Source organism: Lissotriton helveticus, chromosome 3_2 (assembly GCF_964261635.1).
Source record: "Lissotriton helveticus chromosome 3_2, aLisHel1.1, whole genome shotgun sequence".
Taxonomy (NCBI): Eukaryota; Metazoa; Chordata; class Amphibia; order Caudata; family Salamandridae; genus Lissotriton; species Lissotriton helveticus.
This window is the reverse complement of record NC_136062.1, coordinates 178532240-178552905: the sequence shown is the minus strand read 5'-3', so window position 1 is coordinate 178552905 and position 20666 is coordinate 178532240. Positions and strand designations below refer to the sequence as shown.

The 20666-nt window shown below is 48.6% G+C and overlaps 1 protein-coding gene across 1 annotated transcript in view; it reads right to left on the bottom strand.

The window, feature by feature from the left end:
• The window catches only part of LOC144826256 (uncharacterized), a 257403-nt gene that overhangs the window by 219238 nt on the left and 17499 nt on the right, over positions 1 to 20666 (bottom strand). The window contains exons 4-7 of the mRNA XM_078684620.1: positions 15514 to 15603; positions 8159 to 8271; positions 6394 to 6414; positions 4769 to 4854 (exon numbers count right to left, since the gene is read on the bottom strand). Coding sequence (XP_078540746.1) covers positions 4769 to 4854; positions 6394 to 6414; positions 8159 to 8271; positions 15514 to 15603 — 310 coding nt within the window. The remainder of the gene's footprint in view (positions 1 to 4768; positions 4855 to 6393; positions 6415 to 8158; positions 8272 to 15513; positions 15604 to 20666) is intronic.

Sequence of the window (20666 nt, the reverse complement as noted above, 5' to 3'; positions counted from 1 at the left end):
TCACGATAGTCTGTGTGGGAATGTCCTTGTGGAAGGGAACCCCTCTCAGGAGATTCCCCGCTGAACACCACCACTTCAGAGACTGAAGAGCATGCAGAGACAGACGTATCTTGTCGTCCCAAGATCCTCTCCTCTGGTCCCACTGATCCTCCAAGCACTCCTGCACCGGTCTCATGTGCAGCTGCGCATGTGGCGTCAGGAAGATGCAAGATGCCATCGATCCCAGTAGAGAAGACACCTTCCGCACTGTCGTAGATGGAGTGGTCATGAGAGCCTGAGCCTTCCGAAGGAGTGATAATCGTCGCTCCTCCGAAGGAGACACGCTTACTGACAGCGTATTGATGGAGGCTCCCAAGTACTGAATGCACTGGACCGGAGTCGGGACAGACTTGGACATGTTGTTGTGCAACCCCAGCTTGTTCAAGAGAACGCACGTCTTCTGGAAGTGCGCTTGAGCTTCCGAGAAGGAGGAGGCCTTGATCAACCAATCGTCCAGGTACGGGTAGACAAACACCTTGTTCTTCCGCAGGTGTGCCGCTACCACCGCCATGCACTTCGAGAAAGTCCTGGGCGCAGACTTCAGCCCGAACGGAAGTACCGTGTACTGATAGTGATTGGTGCCGACTTGAAATCGCAGGAACTTCCTGTGTTTGTGTGCAATGGGCACATGGAAGTACGCATCCTGTAGGTCTATAGCACATAGCCAATCTCCCTGTTGCAACTGAGGATAAATCTGATGCAACGACAGCATGCAAAACTTTTCTCTGCGAATCCACTTGTTTGCCTGTCACAAGTCTAAAATGGGCCTGAACTCGTTCTTGTCCTTCTTGCGGACCAGAAAAAACCGGGAGTACAGACCTCTTCCTCTTTGAGACAGAGGTACATCTTCTATCGCCCTTTTCCTTAACAGGATATCGGCCTCCGCCTGGAGCTCGCGCAGTTGATACTGCGAGCTGACCGGCGGAATCGATGGAGGAGGGCTGGTGAACCGAAGACTGTATCCATTGCACACAATATTCAGCACCCACTTGTCCTGAGTAATTTTTCTCCACTCTGCCAGAAAAAATTGAACGCTTCCCCCCACCGGAGCGGGTAACGGATGAAGGGGAAGTAACCGCTCAGGGTCGAGACCCGGCCGGGCCTTTGTTCACGGTAGAGGACTGTTGTCCACCTCTACTCCTCTGGCGTTTTGGAAAGGGTCTCCGGAACTGCTGCTGTTGTTGCTGCTGCTGTTGTCCCGAAGATTGTCCTCGTCCTTTCCCCTGCGAACCGAACCGCCGTTGGAACGTGCGGTAGGGCTTCTTGTCTTTGGGCTTCTCCAGGCCCACAGCCGTCAGGGTCTCAGCCTCAGCCTTCATGCGCGCCATTTCATCGTCGGCATGTTTTCCGAATAGTGTTTCACCGGAAAAAGGCAGATTGGCTACCCGCTGTTGCGCCTCAGGCTTGAGTGACGTAAGCCTGAGCCAAGCAAGGCGGCGCTGGTTGACCCCGTGACAGTAGCCATGTGCCGGCAACAGTGCGATATCCGCAGCAGCGCTGATGGCCTGGTTCGAAACCAGCATCCCTTCCTTGACAATTTCTTGGAAGTCCTCCCTCCTATCGCGTGGTAGAAGGTCCGCGAACTGTTCCAGGGAGTCCCACAGCGCACGGCCGTACCGCCCCAGCAATGCCGAATCGCTGGAGGCCTTCATAGTAGTGGAAGAAGTCCCACAAGCCTTCCTTCCAGCCGAATCAATCCAGCGGCTTTCTTTATCCGGTGGCACGGTGGAGGACGGGGAGGTAGAATGCAAATTCCTGGCCGCCGTCACTATCACGGAATCGGGCACTGGGTCCATTCGCAGGAAGGCCGGATCCGAATCCGGCGCCCTGTACTTCATCAGAAGTCTGGAGGGAGCAGCCTTCACCACCGCAGGCGTAAGGAACAGCTCCTCCGCAGGTTCGACCAGTCCTGGCACCAAGGGCAGCAGAGGGCGAGACAGGTGCTTCTTGTGAAGAGTCTTGAATATCACGGACGTCGTAGGTGTAGGAGCCGTCACCGTGATACCCAACTTCGCAGCCCCCCTCAGAAGAACCTCCTGGAACGTGCCGATGTCGTCTACCGGAGACACCCTAGTCTCCGGGGAGTCCGATAAGGTAGGCGAATAGGAGCGAGTCCTAGAGGAGGCCGTACGGGACCTCGATCTATGCCTCCTATGGCGATGCCTAGATCTAGTGGAAGACCTGTGTCTACTCCTCGATCTTCCTCTCCGTCCGGAGCGTGACCGTGATCTCCTAGGTCTGGGACGCTCTACCGGCTTCCCTGGGGCGGACGTCCTGGGCTTGGACGGGTCCTGAGGCTTAGGAGTCCCTTTAGGAGGGGTCGGAAGCCTTGGCAACGAGACCGACCTCGGTGGAACCGGGGGCGGCTTGTCCGGCACATGAGGCCGCGGTCCCTTTGGAAGCGGAGGCAACGGAGGAGGGGTCGGAGCCCTCGGAGGGAGACCCCTCGGCAACGGAGGTGGAGGTGTAACAGTCTTCTTTGGAGTATACACCTCAGAGTACACCGATCCCGGTGACCCGCCTTCCTTTCCAGATCCGGACTGTGGAGAGCCCCCCACAGCCCCAGGCCTCTCATCACGACCCCACGACGTCGAAGAATGGTGACCAGACGGCAAGCGTAGGCCCCTCGACGTCGAGCGCCCCTTCGGCGTCGACCGTCTTCCATGCCTCGGCGTCGACCGCCTTCCATGCCTCGACGTCGATCCTGTCCATCTCGACGACGACCTCTTGTGTCTCCACGACGACCTCGACGGCGACCTCTTCCGCCTCGATGGCGATCTCTTCCGCCTCGACGGCGATCTCTTCCGCCTCGACGGCGACCTCTTCCGCCTCGACGGCGATCTCTTCCGCCTCGACGGCGATCTCTTCCGCCTCGACGGCGATCTTTTCCGCCTCGACGGCGATCTCTTCCGCCTCGACGGCGGCCTCGACGACGAGGATCCCCTCGACGACGATCGCTTCCTCTCCGTCGACGGCTAACGGCGGTGTCGCCTCGACGGCGAGCGCTGACGCCGGGCCCGTCGACGCCGATCACTCGACGTTGACGCCGAAGACGATGATGACGAAACCGTCAAAGGATTCGACGGTGGCCTGTGCAACTCCCTCGATGCCGACCGTCGACGTTTCCTCGACCCAGAGCCCTGGGGAGACGGGGAGCAGGCCGTGGTCATCCCTCTCGACGTCGTGGTCAGTGCCACCGACCCAGACGGAGAACGGTGACGTTTGCTGGACTTCCTGCCCCTGGGGAGCCCCCCAGAGGCCTCAGCATGGGCAGAAGAAGCCCCTCCAGACCCACCTTGCGCCTTCAGCCTTCTTTCCTCGAGGCCCTGAAGCCTGATCTTCTGTCTTTCCTTCAGGGTCCTGCCAGAGAAGCCTTGACAAATCCCACACTCCTCAGGGATGTGGGTAGAGGGAAGGCAGAGGATACACACCTCATGGGAGTCTGATTTTGCCTTCTTCCTGGAGCACTCCGGGCATTTGTCAAATAATGCAGGCATATTTGACGTCAAAAGGGAGCAAAAACCAAGAAGAACAGCACAAAAGTACTTTAGAAGCACTCAAAACGAATTTAAAGTGAAAAAACACCAATAAACCCTTGAAAAGGGAGAGCTCAATGCTCCAGGGTCCTGCTTGCAGGAGCCGGAAAAAAGAACTGAAAGTAACTGGGACCTGCAGTGCATTCTGGGATACTGTGAAGTTCTGGAAAGTTCTCTTAAAGGCACAGTATCCTGTTCTGAGCCACATAATGGCAGCCTATGGGGCTTGTCTGTCCAGGTTCTTCTCTCTATCATTCCAGAGGGATGTTGCTGTTAAAGCAAGGGAAATCTGTACAGGCTTTGCTGTTTTGTGGATTTTGTGGTGGAATTTCTAGTTGAAGTACTGGACAGTGTAGCCTTTTTAGGCTGCATTATCTGTCTTTAAATCCTCTCTTAAGTGTCTGTGCAGTTCTGCATTTTTCGACACTGTAAGTGATTATTTTTGATTGCTCCGGGGTCCACGCACATGGGCGGGACTATTCACTAGATTATGACTATACACAGAGATCCCCTACTACAGAATTGAGATCTCTAGAATTTAAAAATGAATCATCAACCAGAACACATAATGTACTCAGGTATGGTTCCATCGCTGTCATTAAAAGCCACATTTTCAATTCCTCCTTTTACATATATTTCTAACAGAATTATAATATGTTTGGGGATCCCCAGCCAGACACAAATGAGGGATGAGAGCACAGGGACTGCGGCACCTGTCCCTCGTAAGCCCTCTCAAGCGTTTGCAAGTGCTGCTCATTTGGGGCAGCCGGATTTACCAACCTAATCCCAAACACACTTGCAGGGCCTGTGCCGTTAATGCAGACTCGAGGTGCGGGGGGCTCATCTCTCTAGTAAGGGCCCTATTCTCACATTGCCTTTCAAGTCCTAAAAGTGAAAATAGAGCCTGGGATTGACCTTACCATTCTTAATGACCAATTAGCTAAAATCCTAACTGGAAAATTTTGCAGCATGGCATTTCTAGAATAACCTTTATAGGCTTGCACATGGTTTGGTTGGAAAATCAAACAAAATATTTTTTTCCCCAAAAACAAATTCATGAGGAAGGATTCTCCAAGTACATGTCTTATTGGATCCATTACATTGCAGCTGCTCCAGGCCACAATCATTGTAGATACAGTGATAAATGAGCCCTTACGTGTTCCCCAATCTCTGAAGTTACTTGTCCCACATACCTTCCTGCGCCTGCAAGAGTTTGTTGGTCAAGCGCAAAATGTCATCCTTGGCCTGCTCCATTGATTTCTCGAGTTTCTTGCGGCTCCTGTAAGGCAATGTCCAGAGATCATTCAGTGTAGAGACCCCACATGGATATATTGTGGATCTAAACAGAAGGCGCAGGATGGCCACACCAAAGGAAACAAACAGACATGTGAGTCTTAGGGAGGTGATGTGCTTTATTAGGACCAAATTAGCAACCATGGAACCAGTAGACTTTCACACTGGAATAAAAACATGGGAACATTTAAAAAACATAAAACATAAAATTATATGTGACTGTCAATTTGAAATTTTCATTGTGAGCCTATAACAGTCATGTTTAGGCAGCCGTAGGTTTCTTTTATTTTTATTTTCGCAGCATGTGCTTTAAATGGAAAAAAATGTAACAGCAGCACCAGCTTGCCAAGGCTAGGCCTACTCGCTTTACCAATGCATGATTTTGTCTAGCATTCACCGCAATGTTATATGGAGGGAGTTCCAGTAGATGAAATAATATATTACAGGCACATGCATGGAGTTCCGTTAGGGGAGTGGAGGGGCAAGCAAATGGGTAAAAAAAAAAACACTAACCTGAGACATGTCCGACTCAAACCCCTTATTCGCTGCACGTCTTCGTCCTGCAGCATGAGCCCTCAAGAAGTACCTTACCCAAGTCTGGCCCTACTCTCATGCAGTGAGAGCAGCACCCTGATTGGAGGGAGTGGCCTCACTCGCCGATCCAAGGACACTGGAGCCCTGCACTTACTTTAACCCAGCTGTCTTAGCTGGGAGAGGTTTCAAAGTGTGCATGTCTGTCTGGCCGTAGCAAGACGGCCGACCAAAAAGACATGCGCACTTTGAAAAGTGCTGAGACAGCCCACACTCCTCCCTGCTGCTGTCACGAAGCAGTGGCCCGGGGTCTGTACTGATGAGTGTGTCAGGACGGGGTTATATTGAAAAATAAAATGGTAATAAACCAACTTTATTACCATTTTATTTCTCAATTCTGTGGCATGGAGGGGCATTTTAACCAGTGGGCGACGCTTCCCCACTCAAATGAAGGAGCCGCCTCTTGCCTGGTTGATGTTCTCGGTTTTCAGCGCAAAACAATTTCACCTTTACGCTGAAGAAAAGACTCGAAGCACACAAAGAGGCTTACTTCTACAAGGGAAAGGTGAATTACAAAAATGTTATGGCTAGGAAAATTCCACTTGCCAAAATGGACATATTTTAGTCTTCCACTTAAAATCCTTTTGTGGTAAATCTTTTTTGAAGCATGGGTGGGAATGGGAACTATGTCTGCTGAACCCAAGAAAGCTAATGTGAGCACAAAAGCACTGCTATTGCTAGCCTTACTCTTCAAGTGATTAGCACCCAGCACCACCCATCTCTCCCCAAAAAATAGAAACACTCATCTCACACCTCTGCACAAGCTATTCTGTGGTTAGTAAGTGGTGTCGAATTCATGCATATACGAGGGATGGAAAGGTTGAGGATTGAGACACCTGATGCTTCTTGTGCATGGACAAGAAGCGCTACATATTCCTCTTGCATTGCACATTCAGGGAGAAGTCATTCTTGAGTACTCACATGCATTACTTACTTGTCATCTGCAGACTTCTTGCTGAAAGAAAGCAGAAAAACATGTCATCAGTATCCTCCCATCCAGGTCTTCCTTCTGAACAAGACTGTGGGAAATCAGGAGTAAACCGTGGATCGATAGTGGTGGGAGGATTTTGTGCAGACAAATTAGCATCCAGCCCAGGTGCTGTGCAATCACTCGTTCAACATGGAAGAGTGTTGAGTATTGTGGGCACAAAAGACCCACCCTCTATTTACACACAAAAAATACATGACAGCTCTTGACAATGTTTCTGTGAGCAGAGGTCTAGATCAATATCTCAGGAAATGAGCCAATCAAGTGCCTTAATCTGGAACGGTTGTCTTCAGGGTGAGATCAGTTAAAAAGATGAGGCAAAGCTGCTCGAAGGGATCCCTTCTAAGAGTGATAAGACAAGGAAGTCCTAATGTATGTTCCAGAATAGTCCTTTCTCCTGATGCATCAGCTCTAGGGCTGGGATATAATTTATTGTCAAATCATCCTCATTTCATCCTGACTATTCATTTGGGTATTCAGGCCGGAAATCGAGATTAAGTTTAATATACATATCACCAGTGGAGACTGCTACTTAACGGGGGTGGCAGGTCGTCAACTCCTAATAGCAGGGAGCAAGAAGCACACAGGCTCCCCTAGTCAATCACAAAGCTGCTGTTTCCAGCATCACAGCAGCTCTGTGATTGGTCTGAGTGCCGTAGTTCGGTGCACTATGAGCCTGTGCATGTTCTCCACCAAGGCTGTGAAATACAGCCGGGTGGAGAACATGCCAAGTGCGCATGCAAACCTTCAAGCGCACTTAGAGAGAGGCCACCACTCCTTCCCCTGCTGTGGCCAGCCCAGCCCCGCCTGCACCTAAGTCTGTGAGGATAAATAGAATGATAGTAACAGTGCAATATTAGCATTTGATTTTTCCCTTTTGAACTGCTCACAGAGCAGTGAGGCGACGCCCCTCCGCCTAAGCAGAGGAGCCGCTGCTGCATATCACCAAAGACCACTTGTCAACAAGTGCCAGCCCTTAGGGCGATACGGGTGCTCACTTGCAATGTTTTCTCTGCAGAGACATCACTGCTCAAGTGTGAGGGGGACTCAGCTCATGACCATTGATTCCTTAAGCTCTTTGGGGCCACCTCTAAGCGAGATCTCTCTGAACCACAATGTACAAATATATTGTTTGTGATTATATGGCCCTTCTTAATAGGTGTCATCCCTCCTCGTAAATAACATTACTCTGGGCAGAGGTATTTAACAGGTGTGGCAAATGCCTCTTATTCTGAGTTTTCTACTTGCAATGAGGCATGCATGCAGAATTGATCATTAACATACCAAATTCTGCATGTTTTGCATTTTGTCTTGGCATTTTCTCCTGGTAGATTGCAAAAGGTCGGACCTGCCAAAGATTATCAGGGGAAAACTTCAAGGGTGTTATAATTATCACACAACTCGTACTTCCAATCCCTGTGTATAAACTTATGTTTGTATAAGGTATACAATTTTGCCCTGAACTTGCGACCAAAGTCTATGAAGTGATCTGAAGGAAATTGGCAGGAGGTGGTAAACTCAATTCTCAGTTGATATCCCAGCGTTGACAGTTTGATACATACATTTAATGCACTCTTTTGTAGCAATGACATTTTTAAAAGGCAACGTAAGTGAAAGCATTTTCTCTCCAATCGCTTGAGTATAGAACTAGAGTCCCATGTCTTTATTTTGTAAAATTACTTTTATTAGTTATGCTACATTAAGGGATCACCTTTTTGGGATGACAGTCGCTGGACGGGATTTGTTCACATAGTCTACCATCTGTTTGTTCAGATCAGCAAGTCGAGCCATGGCCATCTCGGATGAAGATAACGCAGCCTTCAACTGTTGGGGTAGAGCAGAAGTGATATAACGATGCAATGATCCTCAATAGAAAGCACAGACAACTGTCTGGGTCCCACACATGATCCTTTAATGTGCCAAACCAATGCAACGCTCTGTCTTATGATCGTTATATAACAGAACATATACAAAGCAATGGGCATGACCCTACAAAACTCAAATCAATTAATTGCCCAAACATTAAGATAAGCGGCCAAAGTCCCCGACCTGGAAGTATTGCTCAATGTTTTCCATAATCTGTATATAGTCCAGATGGCTAATGCTTTCATTGTTTCTTCATAAACAACAACAGAGGAGTGACTACGTGAAAAGCTACTTAAACAAAATGTGCTCAAAAGAATTAATATTGTGATGTCTATTTTTGTGTCTCTATACTGTACGTATAAATGTGTGCACAAAATGTCATACACACACCCACATGCACAAGCATGAAGTACTTTATCTCTATCTCCCCTAAAGGAACCAAAACTCCCCCCTTTTTTTATTGAGGAGGACACCTCCCAAGGGAACTAATATCCCGAGTATTTCGCAGGAGGGAAGAAAATATCTTTCTTTTTTGTGAAGGACCCTCACTCACCACTAGTTGGTGACATGCTTCATCATTGGGTCCCCGCTGGGGTGGCCGAATACCCCCCCAGCGTGCTACAACACCTGATTACAGCAGAGCGGGATGGGGTGAGTGCAACAGTGCCCAAATTAGAATGTGATTATAACTATGTGTGCAGAATTTCAAAAATGCGAGATTGTAGCCTTTACAAATAATCTTTAATAATGGCCAACCTGCAATGGATTAAAAACAAAGTGGACGGACTGCCAAGGTTCTGTGCTAGGGAACCTGAGTCCTTTAGAAATAAAAATTGGTCAACATGTTTCTGCTGGTTTAAATGCAATTTGCTCAGCATTCGTCAGAAAAGTCCTCTGGTGGTGTACGCATGCTAAGGCGCACCCTCCCGTGAGGCTCTACGTGTGAAAAAATATCTTACTTGGTGGATTTCACGGTCAGTATCCGTGGTTATTCACTGCAATTTGCAGGAATTTACAAAAAACCTATGGAGAGAAAGAGAACAAATAATAATACACATTGACATACAATTACTAATAGTTAGGTCAAATGCGTTATTTCTTAGTGTATGGCCATAAAATTGCATAGTATCAAGTAATATCGAAATTAATGCTCCCTTTACGAAGACTAACAGAGGGGGGCCATCCAGCTAGTAAAGCGTGCTTCCCCTGATTACTGAGTACAACACCATGGGCAGAGTTAGAAATCTGACCATCATGGAGAAATTTACCTCAAGCGCTACTGTTCAAGCTACTTCTCATCAATTAAGTATGGTTAAATGCAAGCATTATTTACTTAGCTCGTCATTGCCATTTAAATAAAACAAACAGAATATTTGTAGATTTTCGTCGAGCGTGGTAATATGCCTGAATCAGACATAGGGAGAACCAAGATAAACACCCATAACAAGGAAGTTAGTGGCAATGTCGCAATGGTCACAAATAGCAACATTACTCACTTAACGAGTGAAATAGACTCGCCCCTTTGGTGAGGACAGCGCGGGTTCACTTCACGCGGTGTCTCTCTAAAGAGGAAAAAAGGGAAGGAAAAAAGAGGTGCGATGAGCCCTCGGATAGTAAGTGAGCGCCCGGACTGTTAGTGGCTCGTTTAATGGATAAAAAACGTACTTTGGCACCCGCGACTCCCCGCGGTATACCTGCTCTCTCGGCTGCTGTCTCCCGGAAATGTAGGAGTTGGGCAGGCGGAGGCATTATATTTCGTTTTACAGTGATACGCCGGGGCCGGTCACGTGGGTGACGTGACGTTACGTAACTGCCGCCTGGTCGGATGCCTTAAAGTGACAGTTACTAACAAAGGGGCCCAAGATGTGGCAGTGACAGTTACTAAATTTTTTTGACAAGATATCAACATTCCGGTTACACCGGGAACCGAACCCACGCCTTGGCCCCCCCCCTTTTTTAGTAACTGTCACTTTAAGACATCCGACCAGGCGATAGTTACGTAGCGTTACGTCATTCACGTGACCAGCCCCGGCGTATCACTGCAAAATATAAAATATAAGGTCCCTCACTCATTTTATTATGTGCCTATGGACTAGCATTATATAAAAAAAAAAATCTGAAAAAAAGTTTTTCCTGATAAGATATAACCATTCCGATTACACCGGGAACCAAACCCACATCTTGGGCCCCTTTGTTAGTAACTGTCACGTTAAGGCATCCGACCAGGCGAATTGCAGTGAATAACCACGGATACAGACCGTGAAATCCACCAAGTAAGATATTTTTTCACACGTAGAGCCTCACGGGAGGGTGCGCCTTAGCACTCGTACACCACCGGAGGACTTTTCTGATAGGTCCTGACGAATGCTGAGCAAATTGCATTTAAACCAGCAGAAACATGTTGACCAATTTTTATTTCTAAAGGACTCAGGTTCCCTAGCACAGAACCTTGGCAGTCCGTCCACTTTGTTTTTAATCCAATGCAAGTTGGCCATTATTAAAGATTTTTGTAAAGGCTACAATCTCGCATTTTTAAAATTCTGCACACATAGTTATAATCACATTCTAATTTGCGCACTGTTGCACTCACCACATCCCGCTCCGCTGTAATCAGGCGTTGCAGCACGCTGGGGGGGTATTCGGCCACCCCAGCGGGGACCCAATGATGAAGCATGTCACCAACTAGTGGTGAGTGAGGGTCCTTCACAAAAAAGAAAGATATTTTCTTCCCTCCTGCGAAATACTCTGGATATTAGTTCCCTTGGGAGGTGTCCTCCTCAATAAAAAAAAGGGGGGAGTTTTGGTTCCTTTAGGGGAGATAGAGATAAAGTACTTCATGCTTGTGCATGTGGGTGTGTGTATGACATTTTGTGCACACCTTTATAGGTACAGTATAGAGACACAAAAAATAGACATCACAATAATAATTCTTTTGAGCACATTGTGTTAAGTAGCTTTTCACGTAGTCACTCCTCTGTTGTTGTTTATGAATTGACTGGGGTACAGGAGTGCCAACTCATGCCCTTTCTCTCTTGTTGGTATTGATAATGCTTTCATTGGCCACCTTTGGTCAAAAGCCCATGGCTTTCTATAAATTCAATAACAGAACTGACTTTGATGCACAACATTTGCTCCGTAAATCGTCCCCAGCTTCATGCGTACTATCTCAGCACTATTGATGTCTTGCATTTATACTTCATCTTTCTTAAAGAATTTGCTGATTCGGTCTTCACTAATTTGGTTGGTAGGTCGTAACAATTGATCTCATAATATGAGTGTGTATGTTACATATTAAAATTATTACTCCTAATCCTCCTATTTAGCAATTTCAGTATCTCTTTATTAGGGCTTACATACCCATTCATCTAGCATTCACATCTCAGCATTTTTAACTTAGTCCGAAATGAATTATGCTTTAAGTTATGTACATTCAGGGAGCGGTTTGTCCCTTTAAAGAAAGATGTGGAACCCCCCCCCCCATAGTGGACTTGCATGCACCAGCAGCAGAGTTACCAGCGATAAAAAAAGGTGTCTAGATTCCAGCGACTAATCCCAAAAGGACAGCCAATCCTTCGCTACTGTCCAGCCCATTTCAGGGATAGTAACCCACCCCTGATCAAAGAGTAACATTTCAAACTATGAACTAGTTCCAAACCAGGGCCTGATTCACAAAAGTACCTTACACTTTTGAGTAAGTTTACAAATGTTTAGCTATTCACAAAATCCAATTATAAATTGACACCAAAAGTGTAACTTGATGTCCCCACCAATTTGAAGCACCTATGGGCTACACACTTTTGAGTAATTTGCACCCTAGAGCCTTTAATCCAAATGTATCTTATTTTACACTTTAGGAGTAAATTTACACTTGGATTTTGTGAATAGCCAAAATGAAGAAAACCTACTCAAAGTGTATAGCCCCACGCTCTTCAGTTTGGTGGAGACATGCAAGTTACAGTTTTGGAGTAAATTTACATTCAGATATTGTGAACAGCCAAAAAGTAGTTAACTTACTCAAAAATGTAAATTACTTAAAAGTGCAAGTTACCTTTGTGAACCAGATTACCATTCTCTGGACCAGCTTCAATCAGATCCTTCTGGAGATGTGGTACTGAGTGAGGCACAAAAGGCGGGTGTTAGATCCTCTGCAGTGATGTATGCAGTGGTAACACAGCTTCATTTTCTGCAACTGGAAATCTCCCTCCAACGCACCAAACATTCCACCAGCTTTTCCCATTGTACTGGTACACTGATCATCAGATATCCCCTCGAGATCCAAATTCTTGTAGGCAGTCTTTAAAACCTCGCTTTCTATCTTGTACTAGTCTTGTAGGTTCACACTTTTCTTCTCCAAATTATCAGCCTGATTATATATCTTCGTTCCATATTCAAAGATGCACTCATTTCTTTTTCAATGTTTCCATGCACTAAAGAACAACAGACTCTGTATGGTCTACTCAACCAAAGATGCACTCATTTCATTTCAGTTCTTCTCTAATGACAGATATGCATTTACTAAAGAACACTAGAGTGATAAATGATCCATAAGATACCCCATAAGATATCACACTTGTCCCCTAGATGTCCCTAACTCTATTTTCTGCATATCACACAGCCATATCCTATCCACGCTAACTACAAATGTCTCCACTCCCCCCACGACAGGATGTCTGACATTACCCAGGATCCACTCAGTTCAATATTGAAGTTTTAAGTAGATCTAAATAGACGCCTTTGATCAGTCCCCAATTATCTATTTCCATAAGCGTCCAGTCACAACGACATTCTGCCATAAATTTCAGCTTGTGATACTATGCTCCTGTGGGCATTGTACCCTGTGTGTACACTGAACTCATCAATGTCAGCCACACCTTTAGAAAAGCAGGGCTTTATATTCAGTACTGGGAACCTGGATCTTCACAAATTTGTTTTCAAATATTTCTAGCTCGCTTTATTGCCAGAGCCACATCTTACCCGTATTCCAATATATATATTTATGTTCACTCATTTGCTTGCTGCTTTTTCGATGGCTTATCCATTTTGCATTTGTCCCTCCCCTGGAGCACTACCTCTTACTTGTGTGCTTCCACTGCTCACTGTTAGGAAACTATTATTTTCTTTTTGCTTAAGCACCCCATGAGAGTGCATGTGTTTTCCTGTGGTGTCTATCATGTGCTTCTCTCTTCCTTCCCATACTGTGTTGCTCTCTCTCGTCCACCTGTTTTTCACCGCCCCACACTGCTCTGTCTTGTGCCTTCATGCTTGAGCACTCCAGGAGTGCATGATGTGTTTCACAGATGTCTCCCTTTAATCCACATTTTGCAAATCACCGATGGGGTGTTCGGATTTTCTTTTACAGTATTCTTCACTACGAATGTCCGGAAAAGAATTTACTGTGCCCATCAGAATTATATGTTCTATATATTTCACATAACGATTTCAGCTCCTGCAATCGACATGAAATCACTGTGTGAGATTCAGGAGCAGTAATGTGAGAATCAGTGAGGAAACACCGATTCCTGTGTATTATTTCCCCAAATCTTGTTATGCCCTGCCCCAGCATTGCCAGGACCCTTGGTAACAAAAATTCTGGGGTACAGAAACAATAGGGATTATAAAGGGCCACTCATTAAGAGAGCCAATGTGTAAGACTAAATAATCACTGGAAATCTATTGATCTATGATGAAAGGCACAGTCATGTTTTATTTTAATCTGAATCCTGTGCATGTTCCTAGTAGGAACCTTTATTGTGCTTGTATTAAAACGCTCCTGCCCTTCCTTTGGGTTAGAACATGGATCGTTATGAATGAAGTGTGGCCTTTTTTCCCCACTGTTTCATATTGGAAATGTTACTACAGCTATTCTAAGCAGGACTAGTGTCCTAGATATAGTCGTGTATAGTATATGAATGCAGGAAGGTGAGTGAACTTTGATTATTGGATTTTATTTATTTAACTGTTGGATTAAAGATTTTTTGAGTGGATAATGAGACCAAAATGGGTCCAACTCCTTACGGAAAAATCCTTGTGTCTTTCACATTCTTCCTTTGCTGAACCAGGGGTCAAAGCAGAGTGCTTTCAGGGTGTTACATAGTTCTTGTTTTTCATCTTAGTTCCTAGTCTCATCAGCTAGTTTTCCACTTGTGGAGCCTCATATTTACATATATTGTATTCCACTAGCCCAGTCAGCTGTACTCGGTGATGTTCATGTGGTATGAGAAGGACATCAATGTGAATGAACATTTAGGACTAAATAACCTTAATCACCGAATTGTGTAGATATAATAAGGTTAGACTGTAAAAAGTGCATCACTATTCTTTGTTTTAGTGCTTTTCAGAGGATATGAAACAGCTAATTAGTACTGAACCATATTGAAGTAGAGAAAATGCACAACTAGCCCTCCAGGATATCTTTATTGCCAACCTTTTCAATTTATTTCTATTGGACCACATTAAACAAACTCGTATTCGTTCCTGGAAGCTCATCTTGGAATAGCTTGGACCTTTCTTCTCCTCAGGTAACACACTCACGGACAAAGATGAACATAGATGCACTTATATAATATTATTTATGTGGCATTTGTATATTTTGTTGTGTGTATATTGCCTAAGCCTTCTTCAGTTGAAGCATGCAGCTTGATATACATATTTAACTGAGCCCCGATCTGGAGAATGCAAAACATTGACAAAACATGTTTGAAAATTGGAGGCAATTGTTGTGCTGGGACAGAAACGCCAGCATGTTTCTTTCTCATATAACAATAATGGTGCAGACAAACCCACATTTCAGGTGGTTATTCTTTGTGCCAAAATATGTGAAAGTCCCACGGATGTTTATATAAAAAATCTCTAAACCCATTTTATATTTTGGAAATTGAATTGTAGGCAGGTTTGTGTTGCATTAGTAATTGTTATTTCAGAATCACAGTATCGAAGACTATCCCTTGTGCTGTTATCTGACATAGACTTCTTTGTGAAAATGGTATTGCTGTTAATCATTTTACCACATGACCTGTTTAACAAGTTATACAGACACAGACTTTTTCGCTGGACTTTGTTGACTGACAATAACTTTGTCTTTACTATTTTGCATTTACAAAATGCAATGTACAAATTAGCTGATAACATAAATAAATAGGGACTATTCACTTCTTTAAAAAAAAAAAATAATGAATGCAGGAAGGTAACATCCTACAATACCTCGTCTGCCACATCATCCAACTCTGGGTGAAGCTCTTCCGTCACAATGGAGGTGTCTTCTTCTGCAAGCTTCGCATAAAAGCTGAAAAACTATATTAACAAAGCAACACAACAAGGGGGAGGGGGGTTAAAGTGTTTTCATTTTGATCATTTACAAAAGATCCACTGATTGGTCACTTCAGAATATCTAGAGTTGGGTTGTCTTGACAGGTGATGCTTACATGTACTCAAGTCTCCCCTGGGAAGACAGCGGCTCACTAATGACACATGCATTTGGGTTCTAGCATTGTAGAAGAATAGATGAGACAGTAAAAATTAAAAGAATACACAGGGAAAAGGGGCAGATAACAAAAGGACATCATGAGGGACCACTCAAGGGCTCCGCACCGAGGCCAGCGGCGCTAACCCACCCGACTTGCCGGAGACTCTGCTGGGCGGCGCGAATACGCCAGACCGCGGCCCCCTGCGGCCTACTAGGCCTCGACCTGCACCTTGCCGGAGACGACCCGGCTGCTGAGGGACACAACTGCCACAGGGCGCATCGGCCCCTGCTCTGCTGTGATCGGAGCCTTCCTGCTCCGAGCCCCCGGAACACCTTGGACGGTGGGACGGCGCGCCGGGGGCGGCCGGGGCCTGCTGCAGACCACGACTGGCGGAAGAGGACCTGCGAGGGCGCGGAGGCGTGGGAGCGAGGGCCTGGCCCTGAACGCAGACTGCCGAGGTGCGTGACTGGTGCGGTGGCGCCGAGACCTGGCCGGAGCCCTCCTCCAACACCTGCTCCCTATCTGCACGCTGCCGCCATTACTGGCTGAGGACCCCTGGGACCCGCGAAACCACGAGACACAGTGAGTCACTGCGCTGGGAACACTCACACACTGAGGGCTGCGAGGGACAATAGCGGGGCAGAGACATTACTGGCTGCTGGCTGAACCCCTGGGCGCCTGCACCACATTTGTCCTGAGAGACGCCCTGACTGTGAAAACGGCCCGGGTGAGACTCGGCTTGTAACGGGGAGCACCCTCAAGAACTGAGCTACCGGACCCAACACACCTGACTGCCGAGCAGACACTGGGGGCGCTGGAGTGACTGCGGGGCCTGCGCTAATTCACGGCCACGACCGGCGCGACAGGGGGCACTTGCTGGCCACTAGCCACGCAGGAGCAGACTGAAGAGTCTGCGGAACGACCGGGAGGGAAGCTGCTTCTCCCCCCCCCACATCTGGGGCCCTCAACTGCTGCCCGAAAGGCCCAGGACTGTAGACCGCGCCTTATACACTTGGACTACCGGACCCACCACGGCCGCGACCCGACGGGCCCGGCCCCCCCGGTGCTTCGTCTGAAGGACACGACCTGAACCCCTGGCACTGCCTGTGCACGCCACCTACCCCATGTCTGGAGGGGTTATGACACGCACCGGAGCGGGGAACACATCGGTGAAGGGAAAAACACCGAAAACCTCACCCAAGATGGACGCCGACCAGGTGGCGTCAAAACTAGATTCGGTCCTGGCAGCCATGGAAAGAATGGAGGAGTCCCTCCAGCAGACGCGCGCCTCCTTAGAAACGAGGATAGACAGCCTGGCAATAGACCTGACGCACCTCAGGGCTGACCACAAGAAACTGCAGGAACGCACCACGAAGCTGGAAGACACGGTGGCAACGATGGAACCGACGGTGACCCAGTCCGACAGGCACATACAAGACCTCCTCAACCGGGTGGAATTCTTGGAAGAACGCGCAGAAGATGCTGAAGGGCGGGCGAGAAGGAACAACATCCGCCTGGTGGGCATTCCGGAGAAATGGGAGGGGATGGACCCTACACGGAGAGTGGAGGACTGGCTACGTGACTTGCTGCCGGAAGGCACACTATCGCCCCACTTCGTGGTAGAACGCTCTCACCGAGTACCCACGAAACCCCTCTCAGCTGGCTCGAACCCCAGACCTGTTATCCTACGAGTCCTGAACTTCAGAGACCGCGATGCGATCTTGAGGGAAGCCAGGAAGTTGGGGGAGATCCGAATTGACAACACTACGGTAATGTTCTTCCCGGACTATACGGTGCAAGTGCAAAGACGGAGACACTCCTTCTTAGAGGTGAAGAGAAGATTGCGACAAGCTGGACTTCAATACTCGCTGCTCTTCCCTGCCAAGCTACGGGTGGTGGCGAACGATAGGACGCACTTCTTTGTGAACCCTGATGAAGTAGAGGCCTGGCTAGACGAGAACATGCCCGACGTGCCTAGACGAGCGCACGGGACTGCAACCACGGAACGCACACGAGGGGCTCGGAGACGCCGCCGACGCAGAGCTCCCACTCCTCCCAGAGCTCGAGGAACTCCAGCTCACTCCCCATCTGCGCACGAGAAGATGCAAGGACAACAGGATGCTCTCCGCAGCGTGGTGGAAATCAGCAGCTCTCCGGCTCCATCCCCTGCTCCGATCGCTCACCCGACGCCCCTCCAGAGCGACGATGAAGCGATCTATGGAATACACGACTCCCAACGCACGGACGACCTACCGGATGTCACCCCACAAACTGCTGACCTGTTCGGCTAAGCTGACCGGGGCGACTTCCCGCCCTTGTGCACCGGAGAGACCAGGACTACAAGAGTGCTGCACGAACCCCCCTCGCGACCGAAGGTCTGCACGACTGCGAACTGCAGGACCCCGCTCTACTTGAGACCCTGAACTTCACCCAAGAACTGTAATCCCCACACACGCGCGATCAAACTGCACACTGTTATGTGGGGGTCGCCTTCTCTGTGATACTGCACGCGCCGGCTGGCGCTCCCAGAGCCGACCGGGGACAGAGATCTACTCCTGGAGATATGGCCCCCACTACTTGCCCCTTGGGGGGGCTGCCAGCATAGCCCTGAGAGACAATACCCGAGCGACCGCCAGACAGCGATGGCCTCCCTACACTACCCAGGAGGGCTACTACGCTCCCATTGAACTGCTTTACGATTGCAATTGTTATATTACACGCCACAAGTTAACCCCTTGAACTGTATAGTTTATGAGCTCATTTGAGAGTTTGGACGGCGACATGTTGTGCAGCCGACCTTTTGGCATTTCAAGTTATGTTGCCATGTTGAGGCTTTATGTTCCCCCCCCTTTCCCTACTCTACTACACCACTGGAGATCGTCAAACTCCATACTGAGACCCTGGTGCGGACTAATGCTGAGGACGGGACTTTGGGCCTGGTGGGGGGCGCTGCTTGGGAGTTGCATGTGCGGGGGAGCTGGAGGAACTTATGCATTGAAGCGCTATGTCTGAGATACGGATATGCACCTGGAACATCAGGGGAATGCACACACCAGCTAGGCGCTACCAGATATACTCCTACCTAAAAAGACACAAGATAGGCATAGCACTCCTTCAGGAAACACACTTGAGTAAGACAGAGGTACTGGCACTACACCGCAAGTGGCGCGGACAACTCTATGCTACCACCTACTCCTCATATGCACGCGGCGCACTGATATGGGTCCGCCCTGGGATCCCCTGGGCGGTCACAGACACAACACTAGATCGGGAGGGCAGGTTTGTTGTGGTGCGAGGGAGGCTAGATGGCCAACAGATAGTGCTAGCATCGCTGTATGCCCCGAATACTGATCAAGGAGACTTCCTGATGCACCTCTCTGCGACGATGGCACCCTGGCACGCGGTCCCGTGGCTGCTGGGGGGAGATTACAACTGCACATTAGACATAGCCCTTGACCGCTCATCCCCGCCTCCCATAGGCGCTCCAACGCGTGGCGCCACAAAGGCGCTGCTGGAATGGGCTGACCGGTGGGATCTCCATGATGTTTGGAGATCGCGCAACCCTGGAACGAGGGTCTACTCATACTACTCAGGTGCCCACGAATTGCATGTCCGCCTGGACAGATTTATGGCGACTACTGCACTCCTGCCCCTAGTAACTGACACATTGTACATGGGTCGCACGCATTCAGACCATAACCCACACTTTTTATCCATAGCTTGGGACCGCCCACGCCCCCCCATTCCCACCTGGCGACTACAACCAGCGCTCCTGCTTGATGCGGCTTTCCGCGAATCCCTCCTTACACACACCTCCCAGTACTTTGAAGACAACGCGGGCACGGCTTCCTCCCCCCAGGTGGAATGGGACGCCTTCAAGGTAGTGGTCCGTGGACACTGCCTGAGAACACAGGGCCACATGGGGCGACAACTAGAAGGCGCACTAACCAGGATAGAATCCGACCTTCTGGATAGGGAGGGGGAGGCAGTTGACGGTAGCAATGATCCACTACAGGAGGCGCGCGCAGAACACGCAAGCCTACTGGAACGGCTCCGAGACATTAACTACGCAGCACACTCGGCGAGGACACATCACTCAAGTGATAGACCTGGCAAGTTACTGGCCTGGCTGATCTCACAGGAATCCCGCTCATCCCCAGTGGCGGCGATACACGCGGAAGGGAGGGGCCTATTGTACTCGCAACATCAGATTCACGATGCATTTACTCATCACTACGACACACTATACCGCTCCCGACTGCTACGCACACGCTCGGACATTGCTGATTATCTCTCCCCTCTGCTCATGCCACACCTGACTACCACACAACAGGACGAATTAGGAGCCTCGCTTGACCCTGACGAGATCCGCGAAGCCGTTTTCCACCTATCTAAGGGCAAATCCCCTGGCCCGGACGGGCTTCCGGCCGAATTTTATAAAGCAGGCGCAGATATACTCATACCGCGGCTTCTGAAAGTGTATACCGCAGCAGCGGAAGATGCGCTCTTACCCGCGTCGTTGAATGAAGCAACCCTGATCTCCATCCCAAAGCCTGACAAGGACTGCACGCAGATGGGCTCTTACCGCCCCTTGGCGCTGCTAAACACGGACTATAAGATACTGGCCTCTACACTAGCCCGGAGACTAGCCCCCTATGTGCCCCGCCTGGTGCACCAAGACCAAAACGGTTTTGTTCCGACACGCCACACCTCCCACAACATCCGCCGCCTATTCCGTGTACAGGAATACGCTACCCACCAGTGGCCCAGAGCAGGATGCCTGGTGCTGGACCTAGAAAAGGCCTTTGATTCGGTCGAGTGGCCCTACCTGGGAGCGGTTATGGAAAAGTACCAACTGGGAGGAGGCTACGAAGCCATGGTGGGCCTGCT